This window comes from Palaemon carinicauda, chromosome 8 (genome assembly GCF_036898095.1).
Source record: "Palaemon carinicauda isolate YSFRI2023 chromosome 8, ASM3689809v2, whole genome shotgun sequence".
In the NCBI taxonomy this organism is placed as follows: Eukaryota; Metazoa; Arthropoda; class Malacostraca; order Decapoda; family Palaemonidae; genus Palaemon; species Palaemon carinicauda.
Window position 1 is genome coordinate 11,600,408 of NC_090732.1, and position 17,617 is coordinate 11,618,024.

Consider the following 17,617-nt stretch of genomic DNA (forward strand, 5'->3'; position numbering starts at 1 on the left):
AGATAAGCCTGACTAGGAAAGAAGTCTGCCAACTGTTTGTGAATCAGTTCAATTAACTTGAGGATAGCAGCAACATATTGCTTCTTGTCTCTCGGTAGTTTTAAAGGTTATTAATAATTGAACAGCCTTAAGTATTTATTGTTTGTTTTATTTGTAGTCAAACACCTTAAGGAATGTTTACATCACCTATTAAACCTAAATATTGTCAGAAGTGCAGAGCTACGACTTAGTAAGTGTAGTTTACAGTAGACTTGAAATATGATGCACCAAACAATGATTCAGACTATAAGAAGATTTAAGAAATTCCATCTTTTCAGGATAATGTGGTTGAGAAGGTTGATTAAAAGGTTGAAATTCTTTCTAGTTTTTTCAATAAGCTTCAAAATCTACCCAATTTATAGCTGACTGAGTTTTTTCTTAAGATACCATTATTGTAGCTAGTATCAATAGAGCTTCTTCAGTTGTGCTCCAAATGCTACCAATACTATAATTAATTTCAGCTTCTCTACTATGCCAATTCTAACTATTCTGTGGTGATAGGTTTCTTTCTGGTCACTCCTATTTTCTTTTGTTGTTGTGCTGTGTTGTAATGGTTTAACTTGTGAATTGTTGACTTTGGAAGTTGTTTTTGTATTCATATCAATTTTTGTGTCATCATTCTTCCTCTTTCAGCCTTATTAATACCATTGTATTGGCAGGTCAGCTGCTCAAATCAGGTCAGCTGCTCAAATCAACATTTCATGGTGTATAAAGCTTATGATAGTCTTATTTGTACCCATAAAGTAATTATCTCAATATTTCAGTGCAAATTGTATACTGTACATCAATTATCTGTACAGTATGCATTATTCTGTATTAAACTAATTTCACTCATATATATTTATTCCCACTTAGTATACATTCATTGATCTTTGCTCTGTGTATACTTTAATTCCTATACAACTCAAACAAAATTTTTATTGCTTATCATTGAATTTTCTCAAAAGGAATATAGCATAATTCTGCTTTACAATCAAACCAAGCATAAGACCAATCTTCTATTAAGACCGATTCTCAAAAGACTAAAAATCTTTCTTCCGATACACAAGCTTTGCAAGTCGCAATCCTAGTCGCTCTATATGACATCCACTATTGTGAAGCAGCAGACTGATTTCAACTAAACTCAATCATTTGCATTATGTTTGTTTGGCAATGTGTTCCATTTGATTGCAAGCAATGCCACTAGCTCATAGATTTAATTTGTTATATATTTACTATGTATCTATTATATAAATTTATATAAAAAATGTCTCTATTTTCTATACTAACAAACTAAGTCTATGCACGCATGTACAGCATTCCCCACATTCACTCCAGTTGTAATCAAACCGGGAAATCAGCTGATTTTCCCTACGATACAGGAAGATAAAAGAGGCCACCTTAGAAGTGAAGAATTATCTCACAGTATGCATATTTCATCTTGATATTTTAAGTTTTGATCCATTTTTAAGAACAAATGAAATCATATTGATTTTTATCAACCACATTTTTTTTCCTCTTGGTATTGAATAATATAAACGAGAAAAAACACCAATGTTTGGTTTTATGGATATTCTAGAAAATGTAAACAATAGCACAGACAGTATTGTATTCTATCAATGATGGCCTTTCATTTGATTTTTTGTTATCTGTCCAAATTCATTATTAGGACCAGCCTGCTAGTAAAACCCATTTTATTAAATCCATAAAGTGGTCTTAATAGTAGAATTATATTTCAATATCTAGTTGTTCTGCCTCCTGCAATTTCTTATTTTACATTAGTAGCATTCTTGAGGTTGTCATCAACACATTTTCTCCATAGGTTGTGACCAAACAACTCAAATAACTTTTTTCAGACTACTGTGTTGTTGACTTGGGTTGTAGTAACTGAATCAATTCACTAGATGAGTAAATTTTAGTAATTTTCTAAGTGCCTTAGGTAAAGTTTCACAACACAATATCTTCTTCACTTCTTGGAGAAAAACTATAAACCTGAATTTACATAAAATGATAGACAGAACACACACGTATTCCTCAGTTTCTAATACAAATATAATTCTGAGTTCAACAGTAAGCAATAAGGTGAAAACATAATCCAAATAACCCCATTATATATCATATAAAAAATATAAAAATGCAATTTTAAAACTTTCTGTATGCAGAATCACTGCTTCCTTAGTCAGTTTCATGAGAAAGACTTAAAACTTACAATAATCATTGTTGGTTAGATTTTTTTTATTTCTTTTTTGAGCATCTAACTTCCTGTGACATCCCTGAATGACTAACAGAACTCTGAGAGTTCAAGGAAATTGCAATAAAAAGGAAAACTAAAACCATGTATACACACAAATATACTGTACATATTTCACCAACTATAAAAGTACATAAGTAAGTAAGAGGCTTTAACTTACTAATATTAGTATTTCCCTCGGTTGAGCCATAGAATTCACAAATTTTTGGTATGTTAAACCTTTTCTGGAAGTCATCCCATATGGTAGGTCTCAATCCATTTCCAAACATAAGTCGAACCTGTATAATAAAGAGAAAAATTATCACCTATATCTTGTCTCAAAATATGAAGCTAATCAGGCCCTTAAGCATAGAAAACCCATCCCTTCCTCATTAAGCAAATCCCAGATACTATACAAGAAGAATTCTCATGATAGTCAGTGTGATTGTACAGCACCTTATTTTCTCAGGTACCCTGGTGGCAAACTGGGTCATTTACTCTGTATTTGTTGATCTGCTTGCAGTTCTATCCAGACTTGTGTTCCATATTTAGAATACAATAAAGCAATTACTAAGTACACTATCGATATTCCACCACATTTGGTTCAAGAGCCGAATTAAAGAGTCTGCCAGACTATGGGAGATAATTTTGTGAGACACCTCTGACTCCCTAAAAATAGATATACTGTAATTATATCTCTAACTACTGTAGCTCATCATATATATTGTGTTTCTCTTAATATGAATAAGAAAGTATCAAATGTAAAATGATTGAAATAAATATATAATGAAAAATAAAAACTGAGCTTACGTACGTGCATTTGGTTACACGCTCAAAACCATATGCACAAGTTCCTTGTTTATTTTATGTTGTCTTAGCTTATCGTTATTTGTATCTTGATATTGTGCCATGTAGTATAGCGTCAGTTGCTGCAGTACTGCATCAAGACCATACATATGCATAAACTTTCTGAACCTAGTAATAAATAAATTCAATATGATTATGTATACTGTATAGTTTAGTTTACATTAACAATAGTTGTGTTTATTTTTTAGTGAGGTGGGCTTATGGCCTTTGTTGTTTCATTTAAAGGAAGTAAAACAACTCCCAAATATCTCTGCATAATTAACAATCCAGCAGTTTTAAAGCTTCAATGATGCCAGATGCCAATTATTTTATTGTAATCATCAAATTCTGATAGCTTCCCATAACTGGATTAAAGATGTCAGATTATCTGTTACCTGTTAATCATGGACTTACCTGTATTAAAGTTTCAATTTTACCAAATGTATTTCTTGGGACTTATCATTATGATCCTCATTATTATTAAAACCATTATCTGAGATTAGGCAAGGTAATTTTTTGAAACATTGTTTTCTCCCTGAAGGAAATTAATGAATTGGGTATTTTAATTAGACTGCAGTACTTCCTATAACAACCACTGTACAAAATATATATTCATGTACATAAATGAAAGAACTGTCAATCTGACAGTCTCCTTTTTGAAGCAGAATGTTACATAACATAAATATAATTTCTCAGCCTGGGATAAAAATAAATTATATACTGTAACAGAAAAGTAGTTTTGATGAAGCATAACCCTGTTTTTGGGGAGGTGCTGTGTGGTATCCAAGGTCTTTATAATAGACTGGAACAGGGAATCCAATGTGACAAAATTACCAGAAGAAATATAGTCTCCCCGCTCTAGGAATAGTGTTTCAATGTACAAAACACGGACTCAATATGTACAAAGGAGTCCCACAGGTTTAGGTTATCTTAAACCTGTCATATTACCTTCAATGCTGAAATTCATCTGGCAACCAATGACACGTCATTACTGAGAAATAATACTACTGGAGACAATAGTACATGTGTGCTAATTTGCACCAAGACCTCATCTTCCATAATACACGAGGATAGGGAGGAGGTAGAGTCTTGAAAACTACACAGTACCTCCTCAAAAACAGGCTTTTTCTTCCTCAAAACTCATATTTTTTGGTTAATGTGCTGTGTGGTCTCTAGGGACTAATACAGTACCACAGTCTATAACTGAGTAAACTCGTGTACCATAAAGGAAAAATTGTCTCCACCCAAACAAGCAACTAGATCATGGATATATGAGTGAGAAGAAAAACTAAAAAGTCAGACAATTATCTCAGAAAACTCTGGGGAAGAAGCTAGATGTCTATCATTACGCTTCAGTTGAATGGCCTGGTTAATGTTCCCCTCTTCAATCTGATTTACCCTTATAGGTGCCATGAACAAGCAGACTACCATGCATGCATGTTGCGCTGCTTGGAATTGTTTCAGGTAGCATCTTTAAAAGATTCTATGCTCAGACCAACCCATGAAGCTCTGGATGTCCTAAAATTGCATATTACCAAAAAATACCAATGAGGAAGTAATTTTTCTCACATTGTGGGTTTTAGGAATGAAGAGAGGATCAGATTTCTTAATAAGGGAGGTCATTAGAATACTTATATCACTTATTAAAAAGAACTTGGTGGTCTGTGTATTTTAAAGCACTCTTCTGAGGATTCGATATAATTGAGGGTAGATATTGGACAGAGGTTACCATCTCCAGTTCTTTAAGCTGCAATATAAGGGGTATTTATATTGCTTCTCTTCTGTTAGTTAAAATTTATCAACATTTACCCCGATAATAAAGTATAAAAAAAATCCTATTTTCTTTCTTTCTAACCAGCTTACACCTCTAGTAAAGTAACGTGACATCTAGCCATAAATGGCAAGAGGTGAATCTAAAGTGTACCAGTATCTTTTTTGTCTTTTCAGTTTTTATGATGCAAGCAATAGTAGAGCATGACCCATCCTCCATTTTGTTTAATTTTTAGTTCAATTAATTTGAAAAATATGTCTTCTCTGGATTTTCTTACAACTGTGTAGTTTGTTCAATTAAATTACTTACTAAGAGGATAGTTATATAGGAACTTCTCTACCTAGACCTTCTACAGATAGCACGCAGCCAACATGTAGTGTCTTGTCTCAAATTTTGTTTTAACAAAGTTCTGTAAAGTCTAGTAAGCTTAAATAGTATATTTTCCATTGCTGAAGTGACATACTGGGATCTCCCTGCTGCTCCCACTTCCAAAGAGGACATGACAGACACCAGATTAAAATATATTTGTAAGGCACTAAATTCTGCTGTCCTAAGATGGTATGGAATGGAAGGAAAAGTGTTACCCAATAGACTGGCACCTACATAAACTTTACGCAAAAAAAAAAAAAAAAAAATATCCATTGTAACAGTTTATAAACCTCCGAGAACAAGTGCCAGTATTTTCTTTGAAGAATTTGGTGAACTCACTGAGATGATTATCAGGGAGAAAAATAAATTAGTTATTTGTAGAGACTTAAATCTTTGGATGGATGACGCATCAAATCTTGATGCTTTAGCATTTAGTGATTTATTGGAATCATATCAATTGGTGAATATGTCGACTGTGCAACTACTTTAACTGAACGAACAAGATAAAATGACAGTGGAGCTCCTGTAGAGAGTAGGGAACCGCTGCTGTAAAGGACAGGAAAAACAGCTGTCAAAGTAAGCAAGTAAAGTACTTGAACGTCCCATTCCCTAAGTGGTTGAATCTGTTCCATCTAGAGGGTGTCATCTACTGAACATCAGGATATGTCATTCAAATAATAAAATTCAGCTAAAATAAGACTACGGTTACCGGGTTACTATATAACCAACCAAGAAAAAAAAAATGAGTGAAACCCTTATGATATCGTTTTTACTATTATTACCTTGTGTTGCTTATCCTCTGGTTTCTCTGGAACTGTCAGGAGATAGCGGCATATTTCTCCAATGTACTGGGCAGCCTACCAGAAGTGGAAATAGATAGCATTTTAATCATATATAACTCTAAAAAGCATATTGTATTTTCATAAAAATCATTTCTTAAAAATGAACAATATTCTATTCAACAAAATCTCAAATGACAAGCAAAACTCCTTGAACAAAATTAGACTTCTATCATCATGGATATGTTTGTTTTAATGCAATCCATATTATTAAGTATGAGTTAAGAAATAACTGAAATTATATTATATTAAAACTAAACTAACATAAAGAGCCATGCAATAAAATTACAAGATGCAAAGTTAAACATATACTACAGAACAAAATACAACTAAAGAAACTACAAAAGCCCCTATTTACAGCAAAAATCTATTCATGCGAGGAAACTAGGAAATACACAAACAGTATAAGACAAAGTAACACCATAAAATAGTTTCCTCACTAGTTTTCATAGTAGCTTAGGAAAAAAACACAAAATTAATAAAAAAATTTGAAGGAAACAAAATGAAAAAAACTAAAACATACTTTGTAAAATCAAAAAGTGGAATTCTAAATCACACAACAATCACTACAGAAATAATAGATATTAAAAGGAAAGATTTTAATATCTCAAGCTGCTTATATTAATGTACTAAAAACTCATGACACTTGTCGTTATAAATCATAATACATTACTTGGCAAAAAGAACAAAGATCAAACCAGTATTTGTTTAAGGTTAAAGGCATTCCCTCTATACTTTTCAAAAGTTAAATTTCTAATCTCTAACTTTTTATCTTTCATTATTTCATAAATGTTTTAAAAAAGTACCATTTATAGCTGATTAGGGTAGGTCAAACAAATGCGGTTTCTAAAAAAAAAAAAATGGAGGAAGCATGTATTGTACTATGAATTTGAGATAGGATAACAAAATACTTTCTAAGTACAAGTATTATGCTTTCTGCATAAATATATTTGTAAATGGCACAAGCAGGTCACCTGTATGTACAACTTTACTAATATTTTTTTTTTCATAAGAGCGATTTAAAATGCCTGCTTTGGTGTGTTTTTTTACCTGAAAATATTTTCATCTTTTCAAGTTGAAATCCTTTCCCTTTTTTAGTTAGTTACATTTACAAAAGATATAAATCAAATGAATTAACTATAGCCCATCCCTTTCTCTTTCAATAATTAGGGTATTTATAACCAATCAGTAATATAATTCAAGGTGATGATGACGACAGTCCTGTGTACCTGTACTAGAAATAAATCTCTGAAGATAATTTACCCCATACACTAAAGTTGCTATGTCAAATAGATGCTGCTTCAAGTGTGTATCCATATCTAAATAAAAAAAATAGACTATTGTAAGTCTAGCTGCCAATGAGTATGTTCTCTTTGCTTGTGTCAAGGGAGCTTTGACCTTACATCTGAGATGTGACCATCCCCTTCACCCATTAGGTACTGAGGTGAAAAGGAAAGGTGGCAGTATGATTATAGAGGAAGTAGGAGAACATCTAAAATAAGACGGTGCCCCACAACCACTAACCTAAAGAAGAAGACCCAGAGCAACCCAGCAGGAAGCAATATCTCATCAGAGAGAGATTATTCCTAACTGGAGGAAAATTTATCACTTAGAAGGTAATGGCCATGTTTAGAACATTCTATCTTCATTTTGGGATGAAGAAATGGGGAATGTCCTTGGTAAGTTTTTCCCACTTGGGTGAATGGATGGTTCTATTTCAAGATTATCAGGCTGTGTCATCATTGTATAAAGACAAGATATGAAAATTGAAGAAACATTCAATCTCTAAAAAATTAAGTATTCTAGGCAAGTTTGGGAATGGCTGAAATACTTGAGATTTTTCTCAAGATTAGATATACAGTATGTGGAAATATTTTTTCTAGTATGTTTTCCTTATTAGACATCTTTAAGAGTTCAAAATGTAGAAGGCTTACTCCCCTAGATCATCACTCCTTTGTTCTTAGCATATGTATATCTATCAATCTATCTAATAATTTATTTATCTACACACTCATATATACTATATATAGACAGTACAGTATACACACTCAGCAGCTTCCTAGCACACCTATAGAGCAGTAAGAAACATATCTGCCCATGTTATCCCTCTTTTCAGTGTCTCTTGTGGCAAAACTGGTAATAAAGACCTTCCTTGCAAGTCCATCAAGCAAATAACTTCTCGGGATGTTTGCTCCTGAAATACGTTCATTTCAACTCTTATTTCGCCGTTATATTTCTTGTTTTCGGTATTTGTCTCATGTTAATAAATTACCCATAATTCTTCCAAATTTTTAAATATCAGTCTGCACTTTCCTTAACTGGTTAGATGAACTGTAACTTCCTTGTTTTTTGGAAAACCTTCTTTTTCATTGACTAACAGATCTTCATTGTTGTTGATTTCCCTTATAGTTTTCAGTATTATGAATCCATATATTCATAATAAACTTAATAATAAAATGCACCATGTGAAAAAGATTGCAATAGCTGAAATACTAAAAAATGTACAATGGCTAATTATAATCAAGAGAACCTTTAATACAGCAAGATTTATAAATTGAATATTATTTTGTACCATACATCATGCAAATAAAACATTGCTAAACTTTGGAAGTTATTTTCAAAATTCAAACTAAGCTAACAATATCTACCTAAATTTATGCAGCAAAAAGCTCAAAGAATTGTAGAACAACATCTCCAAAACTAAAGAAATAAAGCTTTTAAAACTTTCTTTCAAGCTAGAACTAAAGATCTAAATATCTTCATACACACTACAACTCAAGCTTGCAAAAAAAAATTAAGGTTTTCTAATACACCATGCTCTATAAAGACTCCTACCGTAGCCTTATACTTTTGGACATCTGACCAATATTTAGATGCAGAGAACTTGTTTTTAAGGACTGTGGAACAGCCAAAGAGGAGTGCCTGACCCACACCAAGCATACCTCCCGCAGTGTGGTACAGGGGGAGAGGGTCGTAAATCACCTCATCCGGATTAAGGGCCACAACATAATACACACCGGCAGTCATAAATGAAAACCTATCATATGGAAAAAATTTATTCCCATTAGAACTTAAAAATGCTCAATCGATTTATCTATCACACATGTAGTGTTCTTGAGAAAACCAAAATATTTTAGATTTTGGAAAACAGAACAGGATTAATGCCGAATCAACTCATAAAGAACTTGAGAAAAATTAACATTAGGAATATTCCATGATTGAACTTCAATCTAATGTACATCGTATACTCTGTCTAGGATAATCCATTCCTAACATATACAAATACAAGCAATAATATCTTATGCATTGTATAATACCTTTTAAAAATTGCAGGGAATGATTGGAATTGTAAAATAAATACCTTCGCTGGCCCAGGACTGGGGGAAATAATAGAATGAACTGAATAGAATCTGTTTTTAAATGCTGGAAGAGAATAAGAGCCAAAGAAAAAAATAATTCTAAAGACTGATAGAAGAGGGAAAGAAATATTCATTTTACCATGGCAATCAGAGGATTACTTAATTACAAAATGCATATTTGGGAAATGGGGCCTTGAAGGGTGTTAAGAAACTCTCCTTAAGTTCCAGGATGAAGTTCTCTAAATACCTTCCGCAAACACTGACATCATATTTTCCCACGTGGGGTCTGACATATGTTCTTAGAACCTCTTGATTTTTCGACTACAGTATTTGGCTGAATTCCAATTTGGCTTAGGTCTTTGTCCATTAAATTTTCCATAATTTTGGGGGACTTTTTAATGGCCTTCATCCTGCCCAATATTTTAAGTCGGTCATCTTTCCAGTTGCTGAACATCATCATCTTTCTGTAATGCCCTCACTGGTTGTATGATCTTCCAAAGACACTCAGACTGTGAATCTAAATGTTCTGTAGGCATCTTTGCAAAGTATCCTTTCACTTTCTTAGAGAGAGAGAGAGAGAGAGAGAGAGAGAGAGAGAGAGAGAGAGAGAGAGAGAGAGAGAGAGAGAGAAGAGAGAGAGAGAGAGAAAGAGAGAGAGAAAGAGAGAGAGAGAGAGAGAGAGAGAGAGAGAGAGAGAGAGAGGGGGTGTAAAAGGAAATGATTTAGTCAACCATCGGTAAATATATTCTATTGTCAGATGGTTCAATTACTCCACATAAACTGTTTCTTTCGGCAATTTAAAGTACATTCTTGATTCACTAAAGATTTTTGCTGCACACTTAATACAAAAGTAAAATTATTCTAGGGCATGCACAGGAAATTTATTATTTCCTAAACCTTAAGCACTGATCGACATGCCAACACTTGATCTATAGCACGTGGGTGTTCTTGTACTCCTTAATGAAAATAAATACCCCTGGAACGGAAACCTCCCACCCGCCTGCTGATCCATTGCATGACTGGGACTCAAACAGACACGGAGTGTTTGATGAAGTTACATAAAGATACTGTATGCTCAATGAATATTTTGCATATGCTGTGCAAAGAACAAGGATCACAGAAATAACATGAACATAAGCTTCACATACTGTACCTGCAACCTTAAAACTAATTCTGCTCTATGTCAGTACAAGATCATGATGGATATGCAAATTGTTAGTAAAACAGATAAAATGCTTCATCACCGAAATCAAGCTGCCCAACACCTAAGTTAAAAGCAAAATCAACTTTCTTGCTTTCAAGTCACCTGATAATTATCAAGAATATACATTACTAGAGGTATACCAGAGAGATAAAAGAAAAAATGGATGTTTCAATACATATTCCAGTTAAAGTTGCGGCATGCCAATTTCCATCACTTAAGCAACAATTCTGAAAACCAATCCAATGGATAGTTTTTGAAGTCACTTTAACCTACCTATTCAAAGAACCTCTAAAACTATTCCAACAGTCATCAGACCCAACTGTTGGTGTGTTAATACTATAATCCTATGCAAAGTTCAGTCATAATCCTTACCGTACACCCATACTTCATACAGTCCAACCAGTATTGGGAGACCGAAAATTTCCGTCTTATAACAGTTGAATTTCCCTGTAAAAGAGTTTGTCCTACCCCTAGGATACCCCCAGCAGTATGGTACAAGGGTAGAGGGTCATAAATGATATCAGAAGATGTTACACCGATCATAGTCCTCATCCCAATAGCTGCAAAGGCTGCCCTGTTAACCAAAGATAATCTTTATTGATCTAACAAAAATCACATGAAACATGATAAACAAATACTTTGGTATCTCTATACAGTACATTCCTTACCTTTTAAAATAGTCAAACAGGCAAACTATGATCTTACTCTAGTACTCGATATTCATTACCAGCTAAATAGGTTGAAAGTTATTACAAGATTTACTTATTGAATTTTCTCTTAGATAACTGTAAACAAGACTTGCAGTCACATAAACGGTAAGCATAAGGTATCTAGAGAATCAACATTTTCAGGTTATTATCCTAAGTGCTTACCAACTGTCTAAAGAAATTTGATTAAGTTTTTTCTGAAGTTTGCTGAAGAAACTCATACTCACTGTTAATTCCCTGCTCGATTCTTAAAGATTACAGAGTAAGTAAAAAAGATGATCCATGAAAAAACCAAGTCAACATACACTACGCATTTATTGACATCAGTTTCAAAGACAAGGCTAACATTAGCGTAAACAAAATTCTACATTAATCAGAATTTAGATAGCCTAGCTTTATATCGTTTGAGATTTTACTTTAGATTACATTAATAGATTTCTTTTATTTAACATAAAGCAGACCTTTCTTATATTTCATTTCTTTGAAACTCGCTTGATATTCATAGTGGTTCTCTCTCAAAGCTGGTTAAATACCTATGTCTAACCATAAATAAAAAAAATTCCTGTTTTATTTCCTTAAGTACAGTATAGAGTTAATCTGCTGGCCGATGGCAACCCTATATCCACGGGTACGCCATAGTTTCTTTGTCTTTTCAAGTTTTCTCGTGTTCATGTCTTAAGAACACTGTTCTACCCACTTTCCTGGATAATGTTTTGTGGTGGTTTTACATTATTTATACATTTTTATAGAGACTGTCTTATTCTACAATTACTCTTGATTGCTTATCAAATAGTTCATGCCACATTAAAGTGTTCCAAGCACAGAACTGTGTGTTTTGATTAATCGTTTTGCTAAAGGTTCCTCTTCTTGAGTTATGGTCAGCTGGTTGCTGTCCGCTTTTATATTCCCAAATTTAAAAGTAAATTGACATTTAGTTTAGTGGAAAATCCAGAAAAGCCTAGGATAGTTATTCACACAGGGATGTTGTTGAAATACCACTCAAGCTATTTTTGACCTTTTTGGGGTTAATAGTAGTGAGCTTCATAAGCTTTTACTACTTTTGTTTTGTTTGGGAATCTAAGAAGGCTTAGAAGTCTTTGGGTAAGGAAGTACTTCTAACCTAAGCTTCCCTGTTTTGAACCCCTGACGAACTCAAGTTTTGCCTAGCGGTTCTATATATCAGCCAATTACTTAAGGTCCATCTATTGTATAACACTTTAATTTTTGTGATCCACCCCCAGAGTCCAACTATTTCTTGCCTAAAAATGACTTGATTTTAAAGTAATTCTAATAGACAATGCCGGAGGCCACACGATCGATCCATTGTACTGTACAGTATAAGGGAGTACAAAGAAAATTCTTATCATTGAGCACCACATTCCTGATCCAGCCCATGGATCAGAGTCTTTTAAAAATGTTATTTTCATTAGTAAAATAAATTTTTGAATATACTTACCCAATAATCATGTAGCTGTCAACTCCGTTGCCCGACAGAATTCTACGGAAGGGATACGCCAGCGATCGCTATACAAGAGGGGGGTGTACTCACCAGCGCCACCTGTGGCCAGGTACTGCAGTACTTCTTGTTGACACCACCTCAATTTTTCCTCGGTCCACTGGTTCTCTATGGGGAGGAAGGGTGGGTCAATTAAATCATGATTATCGGGTAAGTATATTCAAAAATTTATTTTACTAATGAAAATAACATTTTTCAATATTAATCTTACCCGATAATCATGTAGCTGATTCACACCCAGGGAGGTGGGTGAAAACCAGTGTACATGTATATCAAGAAGCTAAGTATCCCGTATTTCATATTATCAGTTATTCAAAATAACAATGAAATTATAAGTACCTGGTAAGGAAGTCGACTTGAACCATTACTCTGCCTTTAATAAGTTCGTCTTCCTTACTGAGCGCAGCGTTCCTCTTAGGAGGCTGAACAACTCTAAGGTGCTGAAGTATCAAGGGCTGCAACCCATACTAAAGGACCTCTACAAAACCTCTAACCTAGGCGCTTCTCAAGAACGAATTGACCACCCGCCAAATCAACTAGGATGCGGAAGGCTTCTTAGCCTACCGTAACAACCCAAAAACAACAATAAAAGCATTCAAGAGAAAGGTTAAAAAAAAGGTTATGGGATTAAGGGAATGTAGTGGCTGAGCCCTCACCTACTACTGCACTCGCTGCTACGAATGGTCCCAGGGTGTAGCAGTTCTCGTAAAGAGACTGGACATCTTTGAGATAAAATGATGCAAACACTGACTTGCTCCTCCAATAGGTTGCATCCATAATACTCTGCAGAGAACGGTTCTGTTTGAAGGCCATCGAAGTAGCTACAGCTCTCACTTCGTGGGTCCTTACCTTCAGCAAAGCAAGGTCTTCATCCTTCATGTGAGAATGAGCTTCTCTAATCAGAAGCCTTATGTAATACGAAACTGCGTTTTTGGACATAGGCATCGAAAGTTTCTTGATGGCACACCATAAGGCTTCTGATTGTCCTCGTATAGGTTTTGACCTTTTAAGATAATACTTTAGAGCTCTGACAGGGCAAAGAACTCTCTCTAGCTCGTTACCCACCATGTTGGAGAGGCTAGGAATTTCGAACGATCTAGGCCAAGGACGTGAAGGAAGTTCATTTTTTGCTAAAAACCCGAGCTGTAAGGAACATGTTGCTGTTTCGGATGTGAATCCTATGTTCCTGCTGAAGGCGTGAACCTCACTAACTCTTTTGACTGTTGCAAGGCAGACGAGGAAAAGAGTTTTGAGAGTAAGGTCTTTGAAAGAGGCTGACTGGAGAGGTTCAAATCTAGGAGACATCAGGAACCTTAAGACTACGTCTAGATTCCAGCCTGGAGTGGACAAGCGACGTTCTTTAGAGGTCTCGAAAGACTTAAGGATGTCCTGTAGATCCTTGTTGGAAGAAAGATCCAAGCCTCTGTGGCGGAAAACTGATGCCAACATACTTCTGTACCCTTTGATCGTAGGAGCCGAAAGAGATCTAACATTCCTAAGATGTAACAGGAAGTCAGCAACTTGGGTTACAGAGGTATTGGTAGAGGAAACTGCATTGGCTCTGCACCAGCTTCGGAAGACTTCCCACTTGGATTGATAGACTCTACGAGTGGAAATCCTCCTTGCTCTGGCAATCGCTCTGGCTGCCTCCTTCGAAAAGCCTCTAGCTCTAGAGAGTCTTTCGATAGTCTGAAGGCAGTCAGACGAAGAGCGTGGAGGCTTGGGTGTACCTTCTTTACGTGAGGTTGACGTAGAAGGTCCACTCTTAGAGGGAGAGTCCTGGGAACGTCGACCAGCCATTGCAGTACCTCTGTGAACCATTCTCTTGCAGGCCAAAGGGGAGCAACCAACGTCAGCCGTGTCCCTTCGTGGGAGACGAACTTCGGGATAACTCTGTTGATGATCTTGAACGGCGGGAATGCATAAAGATCGAGATGGGACCAATCCAGCAGAAAAGCATCCACGTGAACTGCTGCCGGGTCTGGAATTGGGGAACAGTACAATGGGAGCCTCTTGGTCATGGAGGTGGCAAACAGATCTATCGTTGGCTGACCCCACAAGGTCCAAAGTCTGTTGCACACGTCCTTGTGAAGGGTCCATTCTGTGGGGATGACCTGACCCTTCCTGCTGAGGCGATCTGCCGAGACATTCATATTGCCCTGAATGAATCTCGTTACCAGCTTGAGGTTTAGACTTCTTGACCAAATGAGGAGGTCCCTTGCGATCTCGTATAGCTTCTTCGAATGAGTCCCTCCCTGCTTGGAGATGTATGCCAAGGCTGTGGTGTTGTCGGAGTTCACCTCCACCACCTTGTTTAGCAGGAGGGACTTGAAGTTCATTAAAGCCAGATTTACTGCCAACAACTCCTTGCAATTGATGTGAAGCGTTTCCTGTTCCTTGTTCCATGTCCCCGAGCATTCCTGTCCGTCCAAGGTCGCGCCCCAGCCCGAGTCTGATGCGTCCGAAAAGAGATGAAGATTGGGGGTCTGAACAGCTAACGAGAGACCCTCCTTGAGAAGGATGTTGCTCTTCCACCACATGAGAGTAGTCTTCATCTCTTTGGTAACAGGAATAGAGACCGCTTCCAGCGTCAAATCCTTGTCCCAGTGAGCTGCTAGATGGAATTGAAGGGGGCGGAGGTGGAGTCTCCCTAACTCGGTGAACAGGGCTAACGATGACAGGGTCCCTGTTAGACTCATCCACTGTCTCACCGAGCATCTGTTCCTCTTCAGCATGCTCAGAATGCACTCTAGGGCTTGGTTGATTCTTGGGGCCGACGGAAAAGCCCGAAAAGCTTGACTCCGAATCTCCATTCCCAGGTAAACGATGGTTTGGGAAGGAATAAGCTGGGACTTTTCTAAGTTGACCAAAAGACCCAGTTCCTTGGTCAAGTCCAAAGTCCAATTGAGACTCTCCAGACAGCGACGACTTGTGGGGGCTCTTAACAGCCAGTCGTCTAAATAAAGGGAGGCTCTGATGTCCGCCAAGTGGAGGAATTTCGCAAGATTCCTCATCAGTCGCGTGAACACCATAGGTGCCGTGCTTAGGCCAAAACACAGGGCTTGGAATTGGTACACAACCTTTCCAAAAACGAATCTCAGAAAAGGTTGGGAGTCTGGATGAATGGGGACGTGAAAGTAAGCGTCTTTCAGATCCAACGAGACCATCCAGTCCTCCTGCCTGACCGCTGCTAGGACCGACTTCGTCGTCTCCATAGTGAACGTCTGCTTGGTGACATAAGCATTGAGAGCACTGACGTCCAGCACCGGTCTCCAACCTCCTGTCTTCTTGGCCACCAGAAAGAGACGGTTGTAGAAGCCCGGGGATTGATGGTCCCGGACTATCACCACTGCCTCCTTCTGTAACAGAAGCGACACCTCTTGATGTAACGCTAGCCTCTTGTCCTTTTCCTTGTAGTTGGGAGAGAGGTTGATGGGAGAAGTGGTCAGAGGGGGATTGCGGCAGAATGGTATCTTGTAACCCTCCCTTAGCCACTTGACAGACTGGGCGTCTGCACCTCTTCTTTCCCAAGCTTGCCAGAAGATCTTGAGTCTGGCTCCTACAGCTGTCTGGAGAGGAGGAGAGTCAGTGTTTGCCTTTCGAAGACTTGATACCTTTCTTGGACCTGCCCCTGTGACCGTCTGGACGGGTACCTCCTCGGCTGGGGGCTCTGCCACGAAAGGGCGGAATAAATCTAGTAGCAGGAGAATCAGCCACTGGGGTGCGGTAAGTTCTAGGAACTGAAGGAGCAATCTTAGCCTTCCGTGCTGAAGAGGCCACAAGATCATGCGTGTCCTTCTGAATGAGAGCCGCAGACAATTCCTTGATAAGATCCTCAGGAAACAGGAACTTAGAAAGAGGAGCAAAAAGTAACTGCGACCTTTGGCAAGAGGTGATACCAGTGGAAAGGAAGGAGCAAAGCTGTTCCCTTTTCTTGAGGACTCCCGATACAAACATAGAGGCAAGTTCGCCGGAACCATCGCGAATTGCCTTGTCCATACAGGACATGATCAACATGGCCGAGTCTCTGTCAGATGGGGCAGTCTTCTTGCTCAAGGCCCCCAGGCACCAATCGAGAAAATTAAAAATTTCAAAGGCGCGAAAGACTCCCTTCAAGAAGTGGTCCAGGTCAGAGAAGGTCCAGCAGACCTTAGAGCGTCTCATAGCTGACCTTCGTGGAGAGTCAACCAAACTTGAGAAGTCAGCCTGGGCAGAGGCAGGGACCCCCAAGCCTGGTTCCTCTCCTGTGGCATACCAGACGCCCGCCTTAGACGTCAGCTTAGGTGGTGGAAACATAAAAGACGTCTTTCCCAGTTGCTGCTTGGACTGCAACCAATCCCCTAACATTCTCAAAGCTCTCTTTGAAGATCTAGCGAAGACGAGCTTAGTGTAGGCAGACTTAACAGGTTGCATGCCTAGAGAGAACTCGGATGGAGGAGAGCGAGGGGTAGCAGACACAAAGTGATCCGGGTAAAGTTCTCTGAACAGAGCCAGAACCTTGCGAAAGTTGATGGAGGGTGGCAAAGACTTGGGTTCCTCCACGTCAGATGAAGGATCATCCAGGTGAGCAGCTTCATCCTCAGAAACCTCATCACCTGAGGGTTGAGAAGCGAGAGGTAAAGTTAAAGCGGTCTGCTGAATGGCTGAATCCTGAAGAGCGGGTGCATGCGCACTTGCGGATTCATCCTCAAGTCTCTGTTGAAGAGGATGAGGGCTGGTAATGACAAAGTCCTGAGGCTGGGATGAAGGAGGTTCTGC

The 17,617-nt window shown here is 37.6% G+C and overlaps 1 protein-coding gene across 4 annotated transcripts in view; it reads right to left on the bottom strand.

The window, feature by feature from the left end:
• The window catches only part of LOC137645653 (long-chain fatty acid transport protein 1-like), a 169,678-nt gene that overhangs the window by 24,121 nt on the left and 127,940 nt on the right, over nucleotides 1-17,617 (bottom strand). For 2 of the 4 annotated variants that reach the window (XM_068378483.1, XM_068378486.1), the window contains exons 8-10: nucleotides 11,009-11,210; nucleotides 6,017-6,091; nucleotides 2,430-2,547 (exon numbers count right to left, since the gene is read on the bottom strand). In XM_068378483.1, the coding sequence (XP_068234584.1) occupies nucleotides 2,430-2,547; nucleotides 6,017-6,091; nucleotides 11,009-11,210 (395 nt within the window). Of the gene's footprint in view, nucleotides 1-2,429; nucleotides 2,548-6,016; nucleotides 6,092-8,908; nucleotides 9,111-11,008; nucleotides 11,211-17,617 lie in introns of all 4 variants that reach the window. The other 2 variants (XM_068378485.1, XM_068378484.1) reach the window with 2 other exon arrangements.